This window comes from Coregonus clupeaformis, chromosome 6 (assembly GCF_020615455.1).
Source record: "Coregonus clupeaformis isolate EN_2021a chromosome 6, ASM2061545v1, whole genome shotgun sequence".
In the NCBI taxonomy this organism is placed as follows: domain Eukaryota; kingdom Metazoa; phylum Chordata; class Actinopteri; order Salmoniformes; family Salmonidae; genus Coregonus; species Coregonus clupeaformis.
Genome location: NC_059197.1, coordinates 26212694 through 26237693, shown reverse-complemented (window position 1 = coordinate 26237693; position 25000 = coordinate 26212694). Strand labels below are relative to the sequence as shown.

At 47.6% G+C, this 25000-nt stretch overlaps 2 protein-coding genes across 4 annotated transcripts in view; one reads left to right on the top strand and one right to left on the bottom strand.

Moving 5' to 3' along the window:
* LOC121567787 (roundabout homolog 2-like) overlaps positions 1 to 25000 on the top strand; it is a 308519-nt gene that overhangs the window by 166673 nt on the left and 116846 nt on the right.
* Positions 17132 to 21315, bottom strand: LOC121573598 (E3 SUMO-protein ligase KIAA1586-like). Of its 3 annotated transcripts, none has more exons than XM_041885701.2 (3): positions 20133 to 21315; positions 19655 to 19751; positions 17132 to 19490 (listed from the first exon to the last, which is right to left on the bottom strand). In XM_041885701.2, exons 2-3 carry the CDS (start codon positions 19740 to 19742, stop codon positions 17590 to 17592), a joined length of 1989 nt encoding a protein of 662 aa, XP_041741635.2. In that variant the 5' UTR covers positions 19743 to 19751; positions 20133 to 21315; the 3' UTR covers positions 17132 to 17589. The 3 variants fall into 3 exon arrangements, with proteins under 3 accessions (XP_041741635.2, XP_041741636.2, XP_041741633.2); XM_041885702.2 differs by having other exon boundaries at positions 20203 to 21315; XM_041885699.2 differs by having other exon boundaries at positions 20881 to 21315.

Sequence of the window (25000 nt, the reverse complement as noted above, 5' to 3'; positions counted from 1 at the left end):
CTAATTCCAAAATCAGTTGGTCCCCCCTTTGCTGCTATAACAGCCTCCACTCTTCTGGGAAGGCTTTCCACTAGATATTGGAACATTGCTGCGGGGACTTGCTTCCATTAGTGAGGTCGGGCACTGATGTTGGGCGATTAGGCCTGGCTCGCAGTCAGCGTTCCAATTCATACCAAAGGTGTTCAATAGGGTTGATGTCAGGGCTCTGTGCAGGCCAGTCAAGTTCTTCCACACCGATCTCGACAAACCATTTCTGTATTGACCTCGCTTTGTGCAAGGGGGCATTGTCATGCTGAAACAGGAAAGGGCCTTCCCCAAACTGTTGCCACAAAGTTGGAAGCAAAGAATTGTCTAGAATGTCATTGTATGCTGTAGCGTTAAGCTTTTCCTTCACTGGAACTAAGGGGCCCGAACCATGAAAAACAGTCCCAGACCATTATTCCTCCTCCACCAAACTTTAGAGTTGGCACTATGCATTGGGGCAGGTAGCATTCTCCTGGCATCCGCCAAACCCAGATTCATTCATCGGACAGTCAGATGGTGAAGTGTGATTAATCACTCCAGAGAGCGCGTTTCCACTGCTCCAGAATCCAATAGCGGTGAGCTTTACACCACTCCAGCCGACGCTTGGCATTGCACATGGTAATCTTAGGCTTGTGTGCGGCTGCTCGGCCATGGAAATCCATTTCATGAAGCTCCTGACGAACAGTTCTTGTGCTGACGTTGCTTCCAGAAGCAGTTTGGAACTCGGTAGTGAGTGTTGCAACCGAGGACAGATGATTTTTACGTTATTCAGCACTCAGCGGTCCCCTTCTGTGAGCTTGTGTGGCCTACCACTTCATGGCTGAGCCGTTGCTCCGAGACGTTTCCATTTCATAATAACAGCACTTACAGTTGACCGGAGCCGCTTTAGGAGGGCAGAAATTTGACAAAGTGACTTGTTGGAAAGGTGGCATCTTATGACGGTGCCACGTTGAAAGTCACTGAGCTCTTCAGTAAGCCCATTCTACTGCCAATGTTTGTCTATGGAGATTGCGTGGCTGTGTGCTCGATTTTATACACCTGTCAGCAACGGGTATGGCTGAAATAGCCTAATCCACTAATTTGAAGGGGTGTCCACATACCTTTTAATATATTGTGTATGTTTATTTAATCTGACTGTCCCTACAGAGCATACTGGTTGTCTGTAGTGAAGCCAAATGTAGTGTGCTTATATTTTACCACTTTTCCTCAGCATCACTGGATGACATAAACAGAGAGAGGAGAGGAGATGAGAGGAGAGGAGGGGAGAGGAGAGGAGAGGAAAGGAGAGGAGAGGAGAGGAGAGGAGAGGAGAGGAGAGGAGAGGGAGAGGAGAGGAGAGAGAGGAGAGGAGAGGAGAGGGAGAGGAGAGGGAGAGGAGAGGGAGAGGAGAGGAGGGGAGGGGAGGAGGGGAGGGGGGGGGAGGGGAGGGGAGAGGGAGAGGAGAGGAGAGGAGAGGAGAGGAGAGAGGAGAGGAGAGGAGAGGGAGAGGAGAGGAGAGGAGAGGAGAGGGAGGAGGGGAGGGAGGGAGGGGAGGGAGGGAGAGGGAGAGGGAGAGGAGGAGAGGAGAGGAGAGGAGAGGAGAGGGAGAGGAGGAGAGGAGAGGAGAGGAGAGGAGAGGAGAGGAGAGGAGAGGAGAGGAGAGGAGAGGAGAGGAGAGGAGAGGAGAGGAGGTCTGGAAAAAGGCTGTGATGGTCATCTCTTTTGGACAGGCTGACATCCTCTATCAGAGTAGAGTTGTGTACAGCTGTCAACATGCCTTCTCACTGCCAGGTCTTACAAGATAGCCTTTTATTCTGTCAGACCAGTGGGTAGTGTTTGTGTGCTTGCATTACATTTTTGTATGTATTTTGTGTGTGCGTCTGTGTGTGTTTGTGTGTGTGTGTGCGTACACCAATGTGTTGAACAAAGGGTTCAGCAGTACAGAAGCCTCCCCCAGAGAGACATCAGAGAGGGCCTGAAGTGAAGAAACATATGTGTGACTGTCTGTCTGATGTGGGTGTTGGGGTTAGGCTACTGCAATGGAACGCTTATTCTCAATGAGCTCCCCCAGTGTTTGTTTTTACCTGTGGTTAAGAAAGCTGCTACACACAGACATGTGGCGGCCTGGAAAACAAACAGAATGCTTTTACAGGAGCAACACAGCACATCATTCCTACACGCCACATCATTTCTACTGCAGAGCCCATATTGCCTTAGTGAAAGAAACAGATGTGAGAGAAAGTATATTTGACTCTTTTATGAGCTAAATGGTTTTGGACCTACAATAATTGAGTTATCGCAAAGCTATCTGAAGCGCAAACAATTTCTGCTAAAAAAAGAACCAATCAAATGACAGAGATTAAAATCGAAAGTATCTTCTTGCCTATATGGTCCTCCTAGCCAATCAGATGGCAGGTAGCTGATACAGCTGTCAGGTGCATTGAGGAAAGAGAAAGAAGTGGAAGGAGAGACTGGTCAGTACCATCCTCCTCCTGATACTTCTCCTCCTCTCCACTCTGCTCAGTGCCTGAAGACTAGTAATATGAGATGAAAGATAGAGCAGTTCTGCCACACACTCACCCTGCTGGTCATTTCCCCCAACCCATTTCAGACTTTACTAGTGGAATAAAATGATTTTGAAAATCCCCAGGCTGAAACATCACCTCAGATTCCTCCAGCGTTTGATTTCTAACCTGTCTCCAACACAGACGTGATGGAGAGAGAGAGGAGGAGAGTATCTGTGAAAGAGACATGTTGTTTATCTACCTCGTCTTACCAAAGGGAAACTATTCTGTGACCCTGTCGGGGCAAAGCAGAGGACTCTGGTGAAAAGATATCTAGGGATGACTACTGTGTCACTCTGAGGTAATATCCACAGCCTCTCTGGTGAAAGCCACAGGCTGAGTGGAGGCAAGCTACAACAGACAACACAGGCAGAGAAATTCCTCACATTGTTGCCTGTAAGCGGTAATTGTTTATTTCAATATTCCTGTACCTGACAGATTCACAAACAAACAGCGATGAACAAGCAGCTCTTGAGAGAGATTGAGTAATGAATGGAGGAGAAAATCCCCTAGTGCCATACTTGGCTGAGCTTCCGAGCTCTCTCTCTCGCTACACACACACACACAAACACGCATGTGTGCATGCACGCACGCACACATGCACACACGCACACATGCACACACGCACACCCACACACACACAGAGCTCCGGGTGCCCGCAGGGTAGAGGAGGATGCCACCCCCCTTACCTCGATATTCAACGCACTCCTCGCCTCCAGACTACACTGAGCCTCGCCATGTAGCTGCTGTTGGTGAACTCTGACCTCTGTGTGGGAGTAGCACTTTTCCCAGACGGTTTACACCGGTTGTAGCTTGGTGAAGATAAACATTTATGCTCCTGCAATTAATGGATCATTGTGGTAGTTAACAACTGCAGCCTTGCCAAAGTTCATTTCTATCTATTCCATGTCCTACTTAATGTCTGACTACTGGTAAATGACTATGTCCTGATAGTCATGTCCATGTGGACTGAGTCTCTCTGTTATTAAACACATCAAATACTATTTGCTCATCAAACAGGCAGTCTTTGTTCAGTGGGAGTTGTTTTGTCTGGCCCTCAGCTCTCAGATCTCACTTCACTTCCCTGTCTGCAGTTTGGGTGTGTTATTATTAAGCAATAAGGCACCTCGGGGGTTTGTGGTATATGGCCAATATACCACGGCTAAGGGCTGTTATTATGCACAAAACAACGCGGAGTGCCTGGATACAGCCCTTAGCCGTGGTATATTGGCCATATACCACAAACCCCCGTTGTGCCTTACTGCTATTATAAACGGGTTAAAAAACGTAAGTTGAACAGTAAAAAAAAAAAAGAGGGTCATACCCATGGTATACGGACTGATACACCACAGCTGTCAGCCAATCAACAGTCAGGGCTCAAACCATCCAGTTTATAATTGCTGTTATATTACTTTCCCCTCTTAACCAATGATCAGGCATCATCTCCCTAGCAGCGTTTTACACAGCGCAGGAGTAGTATTGTTCATTAGGTTATGGAGAGAATCTGCACGGCTAATGAGGAAGGAGCAGCCCAGAAGCCTCTTTGACCAACATTTAATTAGAACATATTGCCTGATAATGTCTTGAGGAATGAGGGTAATCATGACTTTTCTTTGTCATTCGCTGCCATTCTATGAACAGTGCAGTGAGCTGCTGCATGCTGGGATGTGTTTATTATTACAACCACTCTCAGAAAGAGTGGAGTTGGGCAGCACCCTGTTGACAGAGAGCTGTGTGTGTGTGTGTGTGTGTGTATGTGTGTGTGTGTGTGTGTGTGTGTGTGTGTGTGTGTGTGTGTGTGTGTGTGTGTGTGTGTGTGTGTGTGTGTGTGTGTGTGTGTGTGTGCGTGTTGGCAAATAGCGTAGGAGGACTGGGACTAGCAAAGGCCTGCATAGAGTGTGTTTAAGTACACACAACATTATTTTGTTACTGTAGCAGGGGCGGAAGGCTGGGACAGGCCTTGGTGCACAGAGGGGACAGCTGGGGGTCTGGTGCTGGGACTGGGGGGATGAGGGGAGTGTGTCGCGAAGTGGATGTGAATGGTCCCTCTCAGATCAGATGGGACCATGCTAGAGGCACAGATGACACCAGACAAGCTGTGTCAGCAGAGCCTTGAGTGGTAGGAAAACCCTTCTGTATACAGTGAGGGGAAAAAAAGTATTTGATCCCCTGCTGATTTTGTACGTCTGCCCACTGACAAAGAAATGTCAGTCTATAATTTTAGTGGTAGGTTTATTTGAACAGTGAGAGACAGAATAACAACAAAATAACAAAAAAAGCAAGTCAAAAATGTTATAAATTGATTTTTCATTTTAATGAGGGAAGTAAGTATTTGACCCCCTCTCAATCAGAAAGATTTCTGGCTCCCAGGTGTATTTTATACAGGTAACGAGCTGAGATTAGGAGCACACTCTTAAAGGGAGTACTCCTAATCTCAGTTTGTTACCTGTATAAAAGACACCTGTCCACAGAAGCAATCAATCAATCAGATTCCAAACTCTCCACCATGGCCAAGACCAAAGAGCTCTCCAAGGATGTCAGGGTCAAGATTGTAGACCTACACAAGGCTGGAATGGGCTACAAGACCATCGACAAGCAGCTTGGTGAGAAGGTGACAACAGTTGGTGCGATTATTCGCAAATGGAAGAAACACAAAATAACTGTCAATCTCCCTCGGCCTGGGGCTCCATGCAAGATCTCACATCGTGGAGGATCTTGTCAATGATCTCAAGGCAGCTGGGACCATAGTATCCAAGAAAACAATTGGTAACACACTACGCCGTGAAGGACTGAATTCCTGCAGCACCCCCAAGGTCCCCCTGCTCAAGAAAGCGCATATACAGGCCCGTCTGAAGTTTGCCAATGAACATCTGAATGATTCAGAGGAGAACTGGGTAAAAGTTTTGTGGTCAGATGAGACCAAAATCGAGCTCTTTGGCATCAACTCAACTTGCCGTGTTTGGAGGAGGAGGAATGCTGCCTATGACCCCAAGAACACCATCCCCACCGTCAAACATGGAGGTGGAAACATTATGCTTTGGGGGTATTTTTCTGCTAAGGGGACAGGACAACTTCACCGCATCAAAGGGACGATGGACGGGGCCATGTACCGTCAAATATTGGGTGAGAACCTCCTTCCCTCAGCCAGGGCATTGATAATGGGTCGTGGATGGGTATTCCAGCATGACAATGACCCAAAACACACTGCCAAGGCAACAAAGGAGTGGCTCAAGAAGAGGCACATTAAGGTCCTGGAGTGGCCTAGCCAGTCTCCAGACCTTAATCCCATAGAAAATATGTGGAGGGAGCTGAAGGTTCGAGTTGCCAAACGTCACGCTCGAAACCTTAATGACTTGGAGAAGATCAGCAAAGAGGAGTGGAACAAAATCCCTCCTGAGATGTGTGCAAACCTGGTGGTCAACTACAAGAAACGTCTGACATCTGTGATTGCCAACAAGGGTTTTGCCACCAAGTACTAAGTCATGTTTTGCAGAGGGGTCAAATACTTCCCTCATTAAAATGCAAATCAATTTATAACATTTTTGACATGTGTTTTTCTGTATTCTTTTGTTGTTATTCTGTCTCTCACTGTTCAAATAAACCTACCATTAAAATTATAGACTGATCATGTCTTTGTCAGTGGGCAAACGTACAAAATCAGCAGGGGATCAAATACTTTTTTCCCTCACTGTATATACTGTATATACATAATTGTATATATGGTCAAAGGACATCAATTGGTTAATCTTCACACCATCCTCTCTGGCAGTTTCAGTTTCAGCCTCTCTCCACATTGACTCCCTCTCCCAGAGCCCAGTTCTAGTCTACAGTCTGTGGCATAAACATGCTGCCTCTCCCTTAGGTGTGAGAAAAACTATAATAATCATAATCATCCCCAGTGTTCACTACTGCTTGTTATCAGGAGCTCTGCTCTCTCAGCACCAATTAGTGCAGCGCCACAGAACTCAACCATAGTAACTGTGCCCTGTGGGGATATTCAGGCCTCATCGGCGGAGCCAGTGTACACATTGGGCCTGCTCTGCTCCTTTTAAAAGAAATAAAAAATATTAATTAAATGGTTCTTCAGCTGTCCCCATAGGAGAACCCTTTGAATAACCCTTGTTGGTTCTAGGTAGAATCCTTTTGGGTTCTATGTGAAACCCTTTCCACAGAGGGTTCCACATGGAACCCAAAATAGTTATACCTGGAACCAAAAAGGGTTCTCCTAAGGGGACAGCCGAAAACCCCTTTTGGAATCATTTTTTCTAAGAGTGTTGCTGCTCCTACAGAGTGGCCACTGCAATCTTCTCTCCCTCCCTTATTTATTCACGTACTCATCCATTGAGTCATTCAGCCTGGTCCACTATCCTCTCTGACACTCAGCCTGGTCCACTATCCTCTCTGACACTCAGCCAGGTCCACTATCCTCTCTGACACTCAGCCTGGTCCAATATCCTTTCTGACACTCAGCCTGGTCCACTATCCTTTCTGACACTCAGCCTGGTCCACTATCCTCTCTGACACTCAGCCTGGTCCACTATCCTCTCTGACACCTAATCACAGTGTTGTTGGTAGTCTTTCAATTGATTTTCTCTCTCTGTTTTCAGTTGATTTTCTCTCTCTGTTTCAGTTTATTTTCTCTCTCTTTTTTCAGTTGCTGACTTTCTGTCTTATTCTTTCTTTCTGTCCCCACCCACTCTCTCCCTCTCCCTCTCCCTCTCCCTCTCCCTCTCCCTCTCCCTCTCCCTCTCCCTCTCCCTCTCCCTCTCCCTCTCCCTCTCCGTCTCCGTCTCCGTCTCTCTCTCTCTCTCTCTCTCTCTCTCTCTCTCTCTCTCTCTCTCTCTCTCTCTCTCTCTCTCTCTCTCTCTCTCTCTCTCTCTCTCTCTCTCTCTCTCTCTCTCTCTCTCTCTCTCTCTCTCTCTCTCTCTCTCTCTCTCTCTCTCTCTCTCTCTCTCTCTCTCTCTCTCTCTCTCTCTCTCTCTCTCTCTCTCTCTCTCTCTCTCTATCGTTCTCTTTCTCTATTTATCCCCCTTCGTCTCTATCTTGCCATTTCATTTCCTCTTCCTCTTTGAAGATTCAGTGGTAATCTATGGAGAGAGTCCAATACGGTTTGATCCATTAGAGGTGTGATGAATCTATCCCTAGCAGTCTGAGTAGTGGGGACTAACAGAGAGGTGATTCACTCAAACACAGTGCAGTGACCTGGAGGGGCCTGTCATACACATCCAGAAACCCTGATCCCAAGACACCCCCACCCAGACGCTCACAGTCACGCACACACACACACAAACATGCACCAATATGATGTCTATTCACTCACACATAGTCATACAGCCTCTACGCACGCACACACACACACACACACACACACACACACCTCCACCTTCACCACACTCCTCACACCCTGATTGAAAAAAAACAGGGGGAGGCGAGAGTCATTTCTGAAATAAATGGAGAGACTCTTCAGTCCCCTTGAGACAACAGTATTTAGCACTATCACCTGGGGCAGCCGGGGAAGACCAGGAGACTCAGGGGGAAAATGGACCCATCTAACCTCCATCATCACTCATCCTGATAACTGCTGAAAGGGGGAAAGAAAGAAAAAGAGAGCAAGAGGGAGGAGGGGAAGGGGAAACTGGGAAGCTCAGACCGGGTTTCCTGCTATGATGGATAGAACATGTTTAAAGAGAAAGACAGGACTGGCTACTGTGGAGGGGGAGCATGACTGAATGAAATGATCCATCACTAGTCTTATTGAGGGGGGCAGTAGAAAGAGAGAAGCTGAAGCAGGCATGGAGAGACAGACATAGAAAGAGAGAAGGTGAAGCAGGCATGGAGAGACGGACAGAGAAAGAGAGGAGGTGAAGCAGGCATGGAGAGACGGACAGAGAAAGAGAGAAGGTGAAGCAGGCATGGAGAGACGGACAGAGAAAGAGAGGAGGTGAAGCAGGCATGGAGAGACGGACAGAGAAAGAGAGGAGGTGAAGCAGGCATGGAGAGACGGACAGAGAAAGAGAGAAGATGAAGCAGGCATGGAGAGACGGACAGAGAAAGAGAGGAGGTGAAGCAGGCATGGAGAGACGGACAGAGAAAGAGAGAAGGTGAAGCAGGCATGGAGAGACAAACAGAGAAAAAGAGGAGGTGAAGCAGGCATGGAGAGACGGACAGAGAAAGAGAGGAGGTGAAGCAGGCATGGAGAGACGGACAGAGAAAGAGAGGAGGTGAAGCAGGCATGGAGAGACGGACATAGAAAGAGAGGAGGTGAAGCAGGCATGGAGAGACAGACATAGAAAGAGAGGAGGTGAAGCAGGCATGGAGAGACGGACATAGAAAGAGAGGAGGTGAAGCAGGCATGGAGAGACGGACAGAGAAAGAGAGGAGGTGAAGCAGGCATGGAGAGACAGACAGAGAAAGAGAGGAGGTGAAGCAGGCATGGAGAGACGGACAGAGAAAGAGAGGAGGTGAAGCAGGCATGGAGAGACGGACATAGAAAGAGAGGAGGTGAAGCAGGCATGGAGAGACGGACATAGAAAGAGAGGAGGTGAAGCAGGCATGGAGAGACGGACATAGAAAGAGAGGAGGTGAAGCAGGCATGGAGAGACGGACAGATAAAGAGAGGAGGTGAAGCAGGCATGGAGAGACGGACAGAGAAAGAGAGGAGGTGAAGCAGGCATGGAGAGACGGACAGAGAAAGAGAGGAGGTGAAGCAGGCATGGAGAGACGGACAGAGAAAGAGAGGAGGTGAAGCAGGCATGGAGAGACGGACAGAGAAAGAGAGGAGGTGAAGCAGGCATGGAGAGACGGACAGAGAAAGAGAGAAGGTGAAGCAGGCATGGAGAGACGGACAGAGAAAGAGAGCCATGAGCATGGAGGGGTAAAGGTGAGGATTTGGTAAAAATAGGAATTAAACCTGCTAGCAGATGTGGATGTTAATGACCCACCCAGCATTGGAGAAAGACGGGAGAAAGGAGCTTTGTCTTCAGCTAAATGTTGCCTTCAAAGTGCCCTGCTGTCTGTCTCCTCTGTGCTGGGTGGCAGGTGTTAGGGAGGATTATGAGTTTTGCCAGACAGGCTGGGGATAAGATGAATGGCTGATCTTTTTAGGATCCAAGATGGTCATTATCATTCCCACATTGGCCCGCTAGATAAAACCCCTAAAGCCTTTTTGATTCACACGGGTTTGTTGTCCGTCTCATTTCTCTCATGTTCCATTGTTTTGTCAGTAAACACAGAGCTACCTTATGTCCCCTCCAGGAGAGTGGTGGTGCTGAAGCCTATCCACAGGACCAGTGGGTCTCTCTTATGGATCACTGTACGTTAGCTCTGTCGGAGCCCAATCAATGGCAACAGTAGGAAACAACGAAGCAAAAAAGTACAGTGCAAATAAGAAAAACAGAAACATCCACATGTCCCTGACACATTATTCCACAGCAGGGATGGGCAGCGCCAGTCCTCAGGGGCTGGAGTGGTGTGTCACACTTTTCCCCACCCCTAGCAAACACAGCTGATGGAACTAATTGCATTCTAAACTGAAGATCATGATTAGTTGATCATTGGAGTCAGTTGTGTTAGCTGGGGCTGGGGCAAAAATGTGACACCAATCAGGCCCCCGAGGACTGGAGTTGCCCATCCTTGTTCCACAGGAAATGGTCAATCTAGTGTAAAGGGGATTTTGTATACTGTCCCATTATCTTTAAATGGGAAAATAATTCCTTAGTATTGCTTTCCTGTGACACGTTCCATGATTCGTCGTCAGTCACAGACAGGTCTCAACCAAGCACCAAGCCATTACTCCAGTCTACGGTGACATACAACACTAAATGGTCATCCATCTGTTGCCACGGGAACAAATAGTAGGGTCTTGAGCGAAACTTTAGATTGTTTCCTTAAATAGCTGTCTCTGTCCTGTTCTCCTCCAATCAGAGCTATTGTTACTAACTGTGCCAATCAGCTGTGAAATCCTACACAGAACAGCACTACAGTAGGTACCAACACAGACAGACAGACAGACAGACAGACAGACAGACAGACAGACAGACAGACAGACAGACAGACAGACAGACAGACAGACAGACAGACAGACAGACATGCTGGCAGACAGACAGAGGCATACATACAGACAGACACAGACAGACAGACATACAGACAGACATGCAGACAGACAGACTGGCAGACAGGCAGACATGCAGGCAGACAGACAGAGGCAGACATACAGACAGACAAACAGACAGACAGACAGACATACATGCAGACGGACAGACATGCAGACAGACAGACAGACGGACAGACAAACAGGCAGACAGACAGACATACATACATGCAGGCAGACAGACAGACAGACAGACAGACAGACAAACAGGCAGACAGACTGGCAGACAGACTGGCAGACATACATACAGACAGAGGCAGACAGACAGACATGCATGCAGGCAAGCAGACAGACATGCAGACAGACTGGCAGACAGGCAGACATGCAGGCAGACAGACAGACTGGCAGACATGCAGACAGACAGACAGACAGAGGCAGACATACAGACAGACAAACAGGCAGACAGACTGGCAGACATACATACAGACAGAGGCAGACAGACAGACATGCAGGCAGGCAGGCAGACAGACAGACAGACAGACATGCAGACAAACGGGCAGACAGACTGGCAGACAGACTGGCAGACATACAGACAGAGGCAGACATACAGACAGAGGCAGACAGACAGACATGCATGCAGGCAAGCAGACAGACATGCAGACAGACTGGCAGACAGGCAGACATGCAGGCAGACAGACAGACTGGCAGACATGCAGACAGACTGACAGACAGACAGACAGACAGACAGACAGGCAGAGGCAGACATACAGACAGACAGACAGACAGACTGGCAGACAGGCAGACAGACAGACAGACATACATGCAGACAGACAGACAGACAGACAGACAGACAGACAGACAGACAGACAGACAGACAGACAGACAGAGACATGCAGGCAGGCAGGCAGACAGACTGGCAGACATGCAGGCAGGCAGATACACAGACAGACAGACAGACAGCAGACAGGCAGACAGACAGACAGACAGACAGACAGACAGACAGACAGACATGCAGACATGCAGACATGCAGGCAGACACACAGACAGATGCAGGCAGACATGCAGGCAGACAGACAGACAGACAGTACTGTTGTTATACAGCAGGGTGAATGGATGTTTGGATAGAGGACTCCCAGGCAGCCATTCTTACCCCTCTCCTCTTTGTAGTGTCACTTCAATAATGTATTGTGGAGAAGCATGATGTTGACATTCCTCTCAGCAGGATGACTGTCACTCTTTGTGCTGTCCGTCTATTAACACCCAGGCTGCAAATTCTATCTTCACAGTAGCGGATAGCTTATACAGCAGAGTAGTGTGATTGGCTGGGATGGGATGGGCTTTGACTGACACGGCCGGCTGAAAGACACAGCTACTTCTGTCCACTTCAATCTAGCCCCCCTTCATTGTGTGTGCTTGCTTGTGTATCTGAGTTAGTGTGTGTGTGTGTGTGTGTGTGTGTGTGTGTGTGTGACTATAAAGAAACTGGCATATAGTCCACTTTGGAGTGTGCTTGGCCTCCACCCTTTCCTATTCCGTTACATTGTGCTGTCTGTGTTTGCTTAGCGGTGGACTGGGTCCTTGGTCGAGGTCGTCCAGGGCTGCCTGATTAAATATTAATAGGGAAACATTATCAATTTCCCTCCAGCTGCTACTGTAGAGGAGAGGAGAGGGGCCAACGCTCAGAACCTGCCTGGGGTTTCTGCTCAACAAGGGCTCTCTTTATTTTTCTGTCTCCTCTCTCTGTCTCCTCTCTCTGTCTCCTCTCTCTGACTCCTCTCTGTCTCCTCTCTCTGTCTCCACTCTCTGACTCCTCTCTCTGACTCCTCTCTCTGACTCCTCTCTCTGTCTCCTCTCTCACTCCTCTCTCTCACTCCTCTCTGTCTCCTCTCTCTGTCTCCTCTCTGTCTCCTCTCTCACTCCTCTCTCTCTGTCTCCTCTCTCTGTCTCTCCTCTCTATCTCCTCTCTCACTCCTCTCTCTCACTCCTCTCTGTCTCCTCTCTCACTCCTCTCTCTCTGTCTCCTCTCTCTGTCTCTCCTCTCTGTCTCCTCTCTCTGTCTCCTCTCTGTCTCCTCTCTCTGTCTCCTCTCTCACTCCTCTCTCTCACTCCTCTCTGTCTCCTCTCTCTGTCTCCTCTCTCTATGTCTCTTCTCTCTGTCTCCTCTCTGCCTCCTCTCTCTGTCTCCTCTCTCACTCCTCTCTCTCACTCCTCTCTCTCACTCCTCTCTGTCTCCTCTCTCTGTCTCCTCTCTCTATGTCTCTTCTCTCTGTCTCCTCTCTGCCTCCTCTCTCTGTCTCCTCTCTCACTCCTCTCTCTCTCTGTCTCCTCTCTTTCTCTTTCTGAGTGCTCACCATTATGCAGCGCTGTTTAAGCCAGGCAGAGGACAATGACAACAGAGTTCACTGCATCCTCACCGCTGAGCATCGCCTTTGTTTCAGTCATTCCCTCCACTTATAGTCAATTATAGGACTTAGCCATAGACCGCGCTTCACACATGTTCATTTTTACAGCTATGGCACTTGGCCAGCTATTGTACGTTGCATCGGTTGAACAAAGGCACTTAAGTGTTTTTTATTGATGGTGTGGTGGGACCATTAATGAAGGCATGTCTCTCTGCCGGACAGCCAGTCTAGATAAGTCTGATGTCAGAGAGATATCTCCCCTATCCCTGCAACTCTGGCCCTGCTGTTCACCTGACCCCTGACCTCTCTCGGGATGAATTGACACCCCTGTCACTCAGTCACCCAAACCCCTCCCTACCTCACCCCCCACGGGTCACCAATTAGGATAGCCCCCTGTTTGTCCCATAGACGATGCCTCACCCTGGACGTGGTAAAAGCATGGTGGAGCTATCCATTTGTCTTCGTCAGAGTCCGTCAGAGAGGGGGTATCCTCAACAGGCCGTAACCCCAGAGGGCTTGCCTTCCCTTGGCCACATCTCACTCTACTGGGACAACTCTATACATATTCACCCCAAACCCCCTTTCTCTTTACCGCTCCAATCACATTACCTCAGCAGCTGGTGGTAGGTAGAGGTAAGGTAATACGATTGGGCTCAAATTATCTTGTCTGCAGTGTGATGGTGATGGGGAATGGGGTGCAGGCAGGGGCCGGTGTGGTGTATTACTGCTGGGATGGAGGGAGCTGTCTGTGGTGTATTACTGCTGGGATGGAGGGAGCTGTCTGTGGTGCAGTGGACCGTACAGTCTCTCAGTTCCCAGGCCTGCTGGTATATTTCACTGGAACTGGAGGATGTGAAACAGAAGAGAGAAATGACAGACAGAGGTCAGTTAACACAGAACACAGCCAGCCTCAATGTTAGTTCACTGTTTCTGTGTGTCTGTGTCTGTGTCTGTGTCTGTGTGTGTGTGTGTGTGTGTGTGTGTGTGTGTGTGTGTGTGTGTGTGTGTGTGTGTGTGTGTGTGTGTGTGTGTGTGTGTGTGTGTGAGGGCCAACTCCCTCATCATTCAGGGTGAATGGATGTAAGCCAGCGGTGAAATTACACTGTTTCCCGCTTAGTGGCGGACTGTCACCACAGAGACGGAGGAAGGGAGAGAGGTTAGTCCATTCTCAAGTGTTTGAGGTTTGACACACACTCTCACACACACACACACACACACACACACACACACACACACACACACACACACACACAATGACCTACAAACAGCAACACTTTACACTCTCCATCAAAAGAAGGTAGCCGGACCAACCCACAGAATGGCAACTGGTATGGCGACCGCTCGGCATCTGACCGTAAGGCGCTACAGAGGGTAATGCGTACGGCCCAGTACATCACTGGGGCCAAGCTTCCTGCCATCCAGGACCTCTATATTAGATTATGTCAGAGGAAGGCCCAAAACATTGTCAAAGAATCCAGCCACCCAAGTCAATAGACTGTTCTCTCTGCTACCGCACGGCAAGCAGTACCGAAGCACCAAGTCTAGGTCCAGAAGGTTCCTTAACAGCTTCTACCCTCAAACCAAAAGATGGCTACCCAGACTATTTGCAATCCGGTTATTTGCTGCTACTCGCTGTTCATTATCTATGCATAGTCACTTTACCCCTACCTACAGTCGTGGTCAAAAGTTTTGAGAATGACACAAATACTAATTTTCACAAAGTCTGCTGCCTCAGTTTTGATGATGGCAATTTGCATATACTCCAGAATGTCATGAAGGGTGAGCAGATGAATTGCAATTAACTGCAAAGTCCCTCTTTGCCATGAAAATGAACTTAATCCCAAAAAAACATTTCCACTGCATTTCAGCCCTGCCACAAAAGGACCAGCTGCCATCATGTCAGTGATTCTCTCGTTAACACAGGTGAGAGTGTTGACGAGGTCAAGGCTGGAGGTCACGCTGATTGAGTTAGAATAACAGACTGGAAGCTTTAAAAAGTGGGTGGTGCTTGAAATCATTGTTCTTCCTCTGTTAACCATGGTTACCTGCAAGGAAACACGTGCCGTCATCATTGCTTTGCACAAAAAGGGCTTCACAGGCAAGGATATTGCTGCTAGTAAGATTGCACCTAAATCAACCATTTATCGGATCATCAAGAACTTCAAGGAGAGAGGTTCAATTGTTGTGAAGAAGGCTTCAGGGCGCCCAAGAAAGTCCAGCAAGCGCCAGGACCGTCTCCTAAAGTTGATTCAGCTGCGGGATCGGGGCACCACCAGTGCAGAGCTTGCTCAGGAATGGCAGCAGGCAGGTGTGAGTGCATCTGCACGCACAGTGAGGCGAAGAGTTTTGGAGGATGGCCTGGTGTCAAGAAGGGCAGCAAAGAAGCCACATTCTGCAAAAGGTACAGGGATTGGACTGCTGAGGACTGGGGTAAAGTCATTTTCTCTGATGAATCCCCTTTCCGATTGTTTGGGGCATCCGGAAAACACGTTGTCTGGAGAAGACAAGGTGAGTGCTACCATCAGTCCTGTGTCATGCCAACAGTAAAGCATCCTGAGACCATTCATGTGTGGGATTGCTTCTCAGCCAAGGGAGTGGGCTCACTCACAATTTTGCCTAAGAACACAGCCATGAATAAAGAATGGTACCAACAACTTCTCCCCACCATCCAATAACAGTTTGGTGATGACCAATGCCTTTTCCAGCATGATGGAGCACCTTGCCATGAGGCAAAAGTGATAACTAAGTGGCTTGGGGAACAAAACATCGACATTTTGGGTCCATGGCCAGGAAACTCCCCAGACCTTAATCCCATTTGAGAACTTGTGGTCGATCCTCAAGAGGCGGGTGGACAAACAAAAACCCACAAATTCTGACAAACTCCAAGCATTGATTATGCAAGAATGGGCTGCCATCAGTCAGGATGTGGCCCAGAAGTTAATTGACAGCATGCCAGGGCGGATTGCAGAGGTCTTGAAAAAGAAGGGTCAACACTGCAAATATTGACTCTTTGCATAAACTAAATGTAATTGTCAATAAAAGCCTTTGACACTTATGGATTGCTTGTAATTATACTTCAGTATACCATAACACTGAAGCAGCAAACTTTGTGAAGACCAAAACTTTTGACCACGACTGTACATGTACATATTACCTCAATTACCTTGACTAACCTGTACCTGCACATTGACTCTGTACCGGCACCTCCTTGATATAGATATATATTGTTATATAGTATATATATAGATATTGTTTTTATTGTGTTCCTTTTTTATTTAGTAAATATTTTCTTAACTCTTATTTTCATAAAACTTCATTGTTGGTTAAGGGCTTGTAAGTAAGCATTTCACGGTAAGGTCTACACCTGTTGTATTCGGCGCATCTGACAAATACAATTTGATTTGATTTCAACCACACACTGAAAGTCACACATTCAGGCTCAGAACAGAGCTGCCATGATTCCGGTAAACCAATCCATTTGATTGCCCTACACAGCCGGGACAATGCCTTTTGTAGCGTACTCCCAATGAGACTGTGATATTTTGGAGTGAAGTATAATCCTGTCCGTTTACTGGGGCCTACATCGTACTGCATCACTATACTCCAACATTTTGACCTTTTGTCTTTCTTACAGGACCTCCAGTTTGTTTCCATCTGAATGGTGGTCATATGGAGAGCTATTGTCTCATAGAGATAGGTTTGCCTCTGTTGTCCCTTGTTCTAAGTTGATTGGACCTCTCCACGTGTCTGTGGGAAAGGAGGGATCCTGGTCTATGGTGTTGTGAATGGCATGTACCTACTGGGATAGAGACATGATTAGAGGGATTAGTTCTGTGTGTGTGTGTGTGTGTGTGTGTGTGTGTGTGTGTGTGTGTGTTCTGTAGGACCCAGGCATACCTCCCTGTGCACACACACACATGATTAAGAGGGAAAGGGAAGGTAATTAGAGATAATCTCCATTTTTTTCCTCGCTTTCTCTCTCCACTGGCATACTGCCCAGTGCCCCCTCCCGTCTAGCCAACCCAACCAGTGGTGTAGTGGTCCCTGGAGAAGTGGGTATACTCTCAGTATTCACCTTTTTTTTTTTTAAGTAGTCCAGAAAAAAGCCCTGTTTTAGAAACAGTGACATGTAAGACTATGATTTAGTTTACCCAAAAATATGTAATTTCTACTTGCACACTATTATAAAATGATCATGACTTGATTAGGAGCAGTTTGTAGTTACTACTGGTCACAAGAGCAGCCTGGATGAATGTAAAATGTATTTATCATGAGGCAAACAGGAAATGGTGTTTCGATTATTTTTTGCACATTTATTTAAATAAAATACTTCAAATCTGAAGGTGACAATGCATCCTTGTTCATATTGCTATATGCTTTGTTTTGAACATGTTCATTTACCGGTAAATCATTCAACAAAATATGTTACAACAATATTTAGTTAACAATTAACAAAAATATATGCATTAACAACACATCAACAGTGATATACTCTCTCAACCCAGCACTGGGTTTCTGACCTTTGCTCATACTACAGTATATTCCAGACAAATTTGCTTTCTGCAGGAGCTTTCACACTGCACTGTCTAGAACGCACCGAAGAGGCAGCACGATGGCTCTTCAACCAGGTCCTTGTATATTTTCTAGGATCAAACTTGGAAGTTGGTGGGCCGTTGATATTAATCATCATCAAGTTTGATATGTTTGAGATCAGAAGGACAGCCCTCTTGTCTGAGCTTATATTGTTCATAAGGCTAAAATTCCTCTCACACTCTGCTGTACCGACAGGGAATGTTTTCATACAGTTCATAAGTGGTTTTAGGTCCTTGGGCTCACTACTGGGCTCTTCCAGTAGGTCCCGCATCCCATTCAGTGCTTGGTCTGTGCACAAGTTAAATCGCTTGCACAGTCGCTTAACTTGTTCTTCACCATGGCGGATGCTGGGCTTTGATGGCCACTTACTCTGATCAAGGATGCTGAGGTCCATGATGGTCTCATCTTCAAAAGACAAGCGTTTCTCCAGATTGTTCACAAGGCTTTGTAAGAACTGGCCTGGATTGATAGACTTCAGCTTTGCATTTGTTTTCAGGGCTATAGACCGATACTCCCCAGTCTGTTTTGCTTCTAAAGCCTCACTATATTTCTCACCTGGACTCTCTTTGAATGACTGGATCACTCTGATTGAGCGTTTCAGCAGATGCTCTGCTCTGAGGAGCGTTATAGAACGAGACTGAAGCTCCTGTGACAGGAGACTTAGTTCATGGAGAGTGTCGTACATGAGGCCAAGGTCACAAATGAATTCTGGACTTTGAACACGGTCTAACAAACCTCTGTACATCTGCCTCTCTTTGGTGGACCTCATCTCATCACTGCAAGCATTTTTAAAGTGCTGCACAAGAGCTCCCAGGGATGTCCAAACAGCACGAACAGTCCGAAAGCTACTGGCCACCCAGCGTACATCCAAGATTCTGCCAATGCGAAGAAGTTGTGAGCCTACTTCAGCTGCTGCATTAACAAGTTCACGTTCATTTTTGTTTGACACACTATACAGAGAGTATAGCTTCTGGATAAAAGTTTTAAAGTGATTGACAGAGTTTACCTCATCAACTGCATCTGACACAGCAAGTTCAAGTCTATGGTTCATGCAGTGCCATACAAAAAGCTTTGGGAATCTCAAAGTCAGTCTGGTTGCTACTCCTGACTTCTTTCCTAGCATGACACTGGCTCCATCAGATACAAATGTTACCCAGTTTTCATGAAGCCACTCTTCTGTAAAGCCAGCATTAGTTAAACAGGTGAGTAACGCCTGTAATATGCCATCTGCTCTCTGATTTTCCAGTTCAACAAGTTCCAGGAATATGAACTCAGGGCTTTCTTCTTGAATTGATGCTTTAATAGAAACTGTCATGACAGCTTTGTGACTTAAAGAAGATGCCTCGTCAATTAGGACAGCTAACTTACTGGATGATGCTATAATGCTACTGATGATTTTGCTCTGCATCTCACTAGCAACATGTTGTATTATTTGTGTTGCACTGTAACGTGAATGAAGTATTGAGCCCATTTTTACACCATTCAGTTCCTGCAGCTCAATGAGGCTCTCATGGTCAGAAAAGGGTCGGTTCTTTTTGGCCAGATGGTAGGCTGTTCGAAACACAGCTTCAGTTTCCTTCATGTAGGACTCAGTCATAGTCTCCACTGCATTCTCAATGGCAGCTTCTTTCTGTTGCTCTGCCACCTTCACAGCCTGAGTGTGGGCCTTGGACAACGCATGTTTCCTCACCTTATTTCTCAAGATTGACAAACTTGTTGTTCTACTTCCCTGGCCAGACACTTGAATTTCAAAGTTCATCCATTCTCTTGAGAGCGATACACCTTGTCCTTGCTCCTTGTCGATCCCAATGGAGTTCACACTGCTACAGACCAGACATCCTGCGAAGCATAAACAAACAATGTAACTACTCCTGTATCCACAGCTGTACGTGTGCATGGTCCTTTACACACACACACACACACACACACACACACACACACACAAAGTTATCTGTGCCCACTGTTTCAGAAGTTACCCAAACTAGCAATCTACCTAAACTTACCCAATTTTTTTGTTTTTGGATCCCAACCAGGGGTTCTTGGATTTGAAGTCTTCTGTTTGTTTAGCACTCCACAGGTCTGGCCAGTCATTATTGATGTCTACAGACAACAACAAAACTAATTATGCATCTCCCTGTCTCTCTCTCTCTCACACACTTACACACACACACACACACACACACACACACTACTGTGATCACAATAGTCATCAGCAAGACATGGGTCCCCCTCTTTACATTAACAATCTGCATAACCAAGTGGAAATATTTTCAGCAAGTGAAGCTGAAGCATACAGGAGATTAGTGAGTGAAATACTTGGGAGAGTTTATTTAACAAAAAAACAACAAATTTAACACAAAATGTTATATAACAGTAGCATTGTAAAAAACAAACATGGATACAGACAAAATAAATAGAAGGGCAATAAAATAAATAACATCACACAGAAATTCAAAATGAGGCTTAATCTGTCAAAATCACCTTTTGTTACAGTGTGAGGCTTCACTTTTCAATAAACTGGAGATGCAATTTACTGCCTGTGTGTTCTGACCTGGTGGTGGTAGACTGGATCCTTCTCTATGCTCACACTGACTTGCCTGGCTAGCTCCCGGTTGAGAGCTGCCAGGGCTGCTGGTTTTAGGGGTGGGGTCTGCCTGGGCCTGATCTGGGCCTGATTTGTGCCTCTTTACAAAAAAAGTCTGCAATATCTCCCTTCCTTTTCATGGTTACCTGTCCCTATACAAAATAAGACAGCCTGATTAGACCTCAATATTGTTTTAGGCTGAATCTTAAACTATTTGTCCCCATTCTTGTGTTTTAACTTACTTAAAAATCAACTACCAGCTTAGCTACTATGCAATTAAACTAGATCATATAGGTTAGTTAGGGCTAAGTAACTTGGCTAATGTTATAATTTAGGGCTTAGTAACTTGGCTAACGTTATAATTTAGACCTTTACAATAATAAACAAGCTTCATAAACATTGAGATAATCAGTTTCATCAGTCTGGTATGAAATTCTTATGAACTGGGTTGATTAAACACTTACTGAAAACCAACAATGCCCCGGTTTCCCCACATTATCCCAATCTACGTAGCTAGCTTCATAACGTTAGCCGACTCGCACTAACTATTGGCGGCAACATCTCTTCTCCTCTAAATGTGCAGTCACTGGCAATTTGCCAGTAGTTTAAAATAATGATTCATTTGGAAACCACCTTAAAACTTACCTCAGAATGATGTCTTCCATCAACTGGGGTGGCACACCGCCGCTTGTGTCCTTTCTTCATCCGTTGTTTGGTCTGCTGCCGTTATCGTAGTCAAGTGGCACCGGCACCTGAGTTTTTTTTTTTTTTTTCACTGGCACCTGAGGTATTAGCGATATTTTCCTCGGCATGACCCGCCCTACTCTGCCTCTGATTGGCTCATCAGTCCTCATGCCTAAAGTTAACCAATCTAATCAGTGAAAGCAGCGAGTACCAGCCAATTAGAGGCAGAGGAGGGTGGGTCATGGCTTCACTATCCCCGAGGAAGAAAATAGGCAATCTGACTCACAGATATTACTGAATGATGCGCATCAGGGGGGATTTAGAAGTGGGTATACGCAATGCTGACTGAAAAATAAGTAGGTATACGCCGTATACCAGCGTATACCCTGGACTACACCTCTGAACCCAACCCCCCTATCTGTCCCCTCTATAGGCCCATGCCACACGTCCCCTTTCACACACAGCATGCCCCCCTTCCAACTGGCTTCATGTCAGATCTGATAGGCTTTTCTTATCTGGTTATTCCATTTATTGTATTGTGTACCATTAAATATAAAGCATCTATTACTGTCTTGGATGTACCACTATGTTGTATACCGTACATGCCACGTCTGTATGCACGGGGAGAAAAAACGTAGACAGCCACCACAGACTCTGCTCTTCAGCTCCACAGTGTTATACAGTAATAACACCAGCAGACCACCAAGCAGCTCTTTGTCTCCCAGTTAAGTGGAGTTGAGGTTGTGCTATTTTATTTAATCAGGCTTTTACCAGCCCTCCGCATCCTCGTCTCCATTAGAGGTGGGACTACAGCTTTTCATGCTAGCACATTTTAAAAAGCTTTTTTCTCCCATTTGTACTATTTGTTTACCTATTTCTTATTTGACCAGGCCTTTGATTTATATTGCCTGCTTTAATCTCTATATCCCTCTATCTCTCTCTCTCTATACTCTATCTCCCTTCTCTGTTTTTACCTCTTTGTCAGTGTAATTGTCCAGGCGGTCGTGTGTCCTGGTATTTAAGACCGCATTAGACGAGAAAGTCCACCGTTGATCCCAAGCAGAGCAGACAGAATGTCTCCATGGAGAACAGGGGAACCAGTCTCCTCCCTATACCTTCCCCATGTCTTTGGGTTTATATATCTATCTACATTTTACATTTACATTTTAGTCATTTAGCAGACGCTCTTAACCAGAGCGACTTACAGGAGCAATTAGGGTCAAGTGCCTTGCTCAAGGGCACATTAACGTCATTTAGCAGACGCTCTTAGCCAGAGCGACTCACAAATTGGTACGTTCACCCTATAGCCAGTGGGATAACCACTTTACAATTTGGGGGGGTTAGAAGGATTACTTTATCCTATCCCAGGTATTCCTTAAAGAGGTGGGGTTTCAAATGTCTCCGGAAGGTGGTGAGTGACTCCGCTGTCCTGGCGTCGTGAGGGAGCTTGTTCCACCATTGGGGTGCCAGAGCAGCGAACAGTTTTGACTGGGCTGAGGGGGGAGCTATGCTTCCGCAGAGGAAGGGAGCCAGCAGGCCAGAGGTGGATGAACGCAATGCCCTCGTTTGGGTGTAGGGACTGATCAGAGCCTGAAGGTACAGAGGTGCCGTTCCCCTCACTGCTCCATAGGCAAGCACCATGGTCTTGTAGCGGATGCGAGCTTCAACTGGAAGCCAGTGGAGTGTGCGGAGGAGGGGGTGACGTGAGAGAACTTGGGAAGGTTGAACACCAGACGGGCTGCGGCATTCTGGATGAGTTGTAGGGGTTTAATGGCACAGGCAGGGAGGCCAGCCAACAGCGAGTTGCAGTAGTCCAGACGGGAGATGACAAGTGCCTGGATTAGGACCTGTGCCGCTTCTTGTGTAAGGCAGGGTCGTACTCTCCGAATGTTGTAGAGCATGAACCTGCAGGAGCGGGTCACCGCCTTGATGTTGGCGGAGAACGACAGGGTGTTGTCCAGGGTCACGCCTAGGCTCTTCGCACTCTGGGAGGAGGACACAGCGGAGTTGTCAACCGTGATGGCGAGATCATGGAACGGGCAGTCCTTCCCCGGGGAGGAAGAGCAGCTCCGTCTTGCCAGGGTTCAGCTTGAGGTGGTGATCCGTCATCCATACTGATATGTCTGCCAGACATGCAGAGATGCGATTCGCCACCTGGTTATCAGAAGGGGGAAAGGAGAAGATTAGTTGTGTATCGTCAGCGTAGCAATGATATGAAAGGCCATGTGAGGATATGACAGAGCCAAGTGACTTGGTGTATAGGGAGAAAAGGAGAGGGCCTAGAACTGAGCCCTGGGGGACACCAGTGGTGAGAGCGCGTGGTGCGGAGACAGCTTCTCGCCACGCCACTTGGTAGGAGCGACCGGTCAGGTAGGACGCAATCCAGGAGTGAGCCGCGCCGGAGATGCCCAGCTCGGAGAGGGTGGAGAGGAGGATCTGATGGTTCACAGTATCAAAGGCAGCAGACAGGTCTAGAAGGACAAGAGCAGAGGAGAGAGAGTTAGCTTTAGCAGTGCGGAGAGTCTCCGTGACACAGAGAAGAGCAGTCTCAGTTGAATGACCAGTCCTGAAACCTGATTGGTTTGGATCAAGAAGGTCATTCTGAGAGAGATAGCAAGAGAGTTGGCTAAAGACGGCACGCTCAATAGTTTTGGAAAGAAAAGAAAGAAGGGATACTGGTCTGTAGTTGTTGACATCAGTGGGGTCGAGTGTTGGTTTTTTGAGAAGGGGAGCAACTCTCGCTCTCTTGAAGACGGAAGGGACATGACCAGCGGTCAAGGATGAGTTGATCAGCGAGGTGAGGTAGGGGAGAAGGTCACCGGAGATGGTCTGGAGAAGAGAGGAGGGGATGGGGTCAAGCGGGCAGGTTGTTGGGCGGCCTGCAGTCACAAGTCGCAGGATTTTATCTGGAGAGAGAGGGGAGAAAGAAGTCAGAGCATAGGGTAGGGCAGTGTGAGCAGGACCAACAGTGTCAACGGACAGCATGTAGTTATTGGATTCCTCTGCTTCATATGATTCTCCTGTATTACACGAGGATGTGCTGTCCGTTTCATTGGCAGCATGCCTGTAAACACTGTGGTGATTCACAGCTACTTATTTTGCTGCAGATAGGCTGGTGGAGAAGGGACAGGAGAGGAGAGGAGATATGGGGAGAGGAGAGGAGAGGAGAGGAGAGGAGAGGAGAGGAGAGGAGAGGAGAGGAGAGGAGAGGAGAGGAGAGGAGAGGAGAGGAGAGGAGAGGGAGAGGAGAGGAGAGGAGAGGAGAGGAGAGGAGAGGGAGAGGAGAGGAGAGGAGAGGAGAGGAGAGGAGAGGAGAGGAGAGGAGAGGGGAGGGGAGGGGAGGGGAGGGGAGGGGAGGGGAGGGAGAATAGAGGCGAGGCGAGTGGATGGTCCCTGGTTCCTGGTCATTAATAATAGGGGCTGCCTGTGACAGAGTGAGAGCAGTCCTCCAGGCTACACACTGCATGGTGATACAGCCCCAGCCCCAGCCCCTGCTAATGCCCTGGCCAGAGAGACAGAGCATACTGCCTGTCAGAACAGGAGACAGAGGCAAAGAGAGAGGTGTGCGATAGCTGTGATGCTGGTGTTGCTGTTGTAACTCACAGACTGGCCAGGGCTCAGTAACACAGACTGGCCAGGGCTCAGTAACACAGACTGGCCAGGGCTCAGTAACACAGACTGGCCCGTGCTCAGTAACACAGACTGGCCCGTGCTCAGTAACACAGACTGGCCCGTGCTCAGTAACACAGACTGGCCCGTGCTCAGTAACACAGACTGGCCAGGGCTCAGTAACACAGACTGGCCAGGGCTCAGTAACACAGACTGGCCAGGGCTCAGTAACACAGACTGGCCAGGGCTCAGTAACACAGACTGGCCAGGGCTCAGTAACACAGACTGGCCAGTGCTCAGTAACACAGACTGGCCAGGGCTCAGTAACACAGACTGGCCAGTTCTCAGTAACACAGACTGGCCAGGGCTCAGTAACACAGACTGGCCAGGGCTCAGTAACACAGACTGGCCAGGGCTCAGTAACACAGACTGGCCAGGGCTCAGTAACACATGCTTTCTACTGATGGCTACA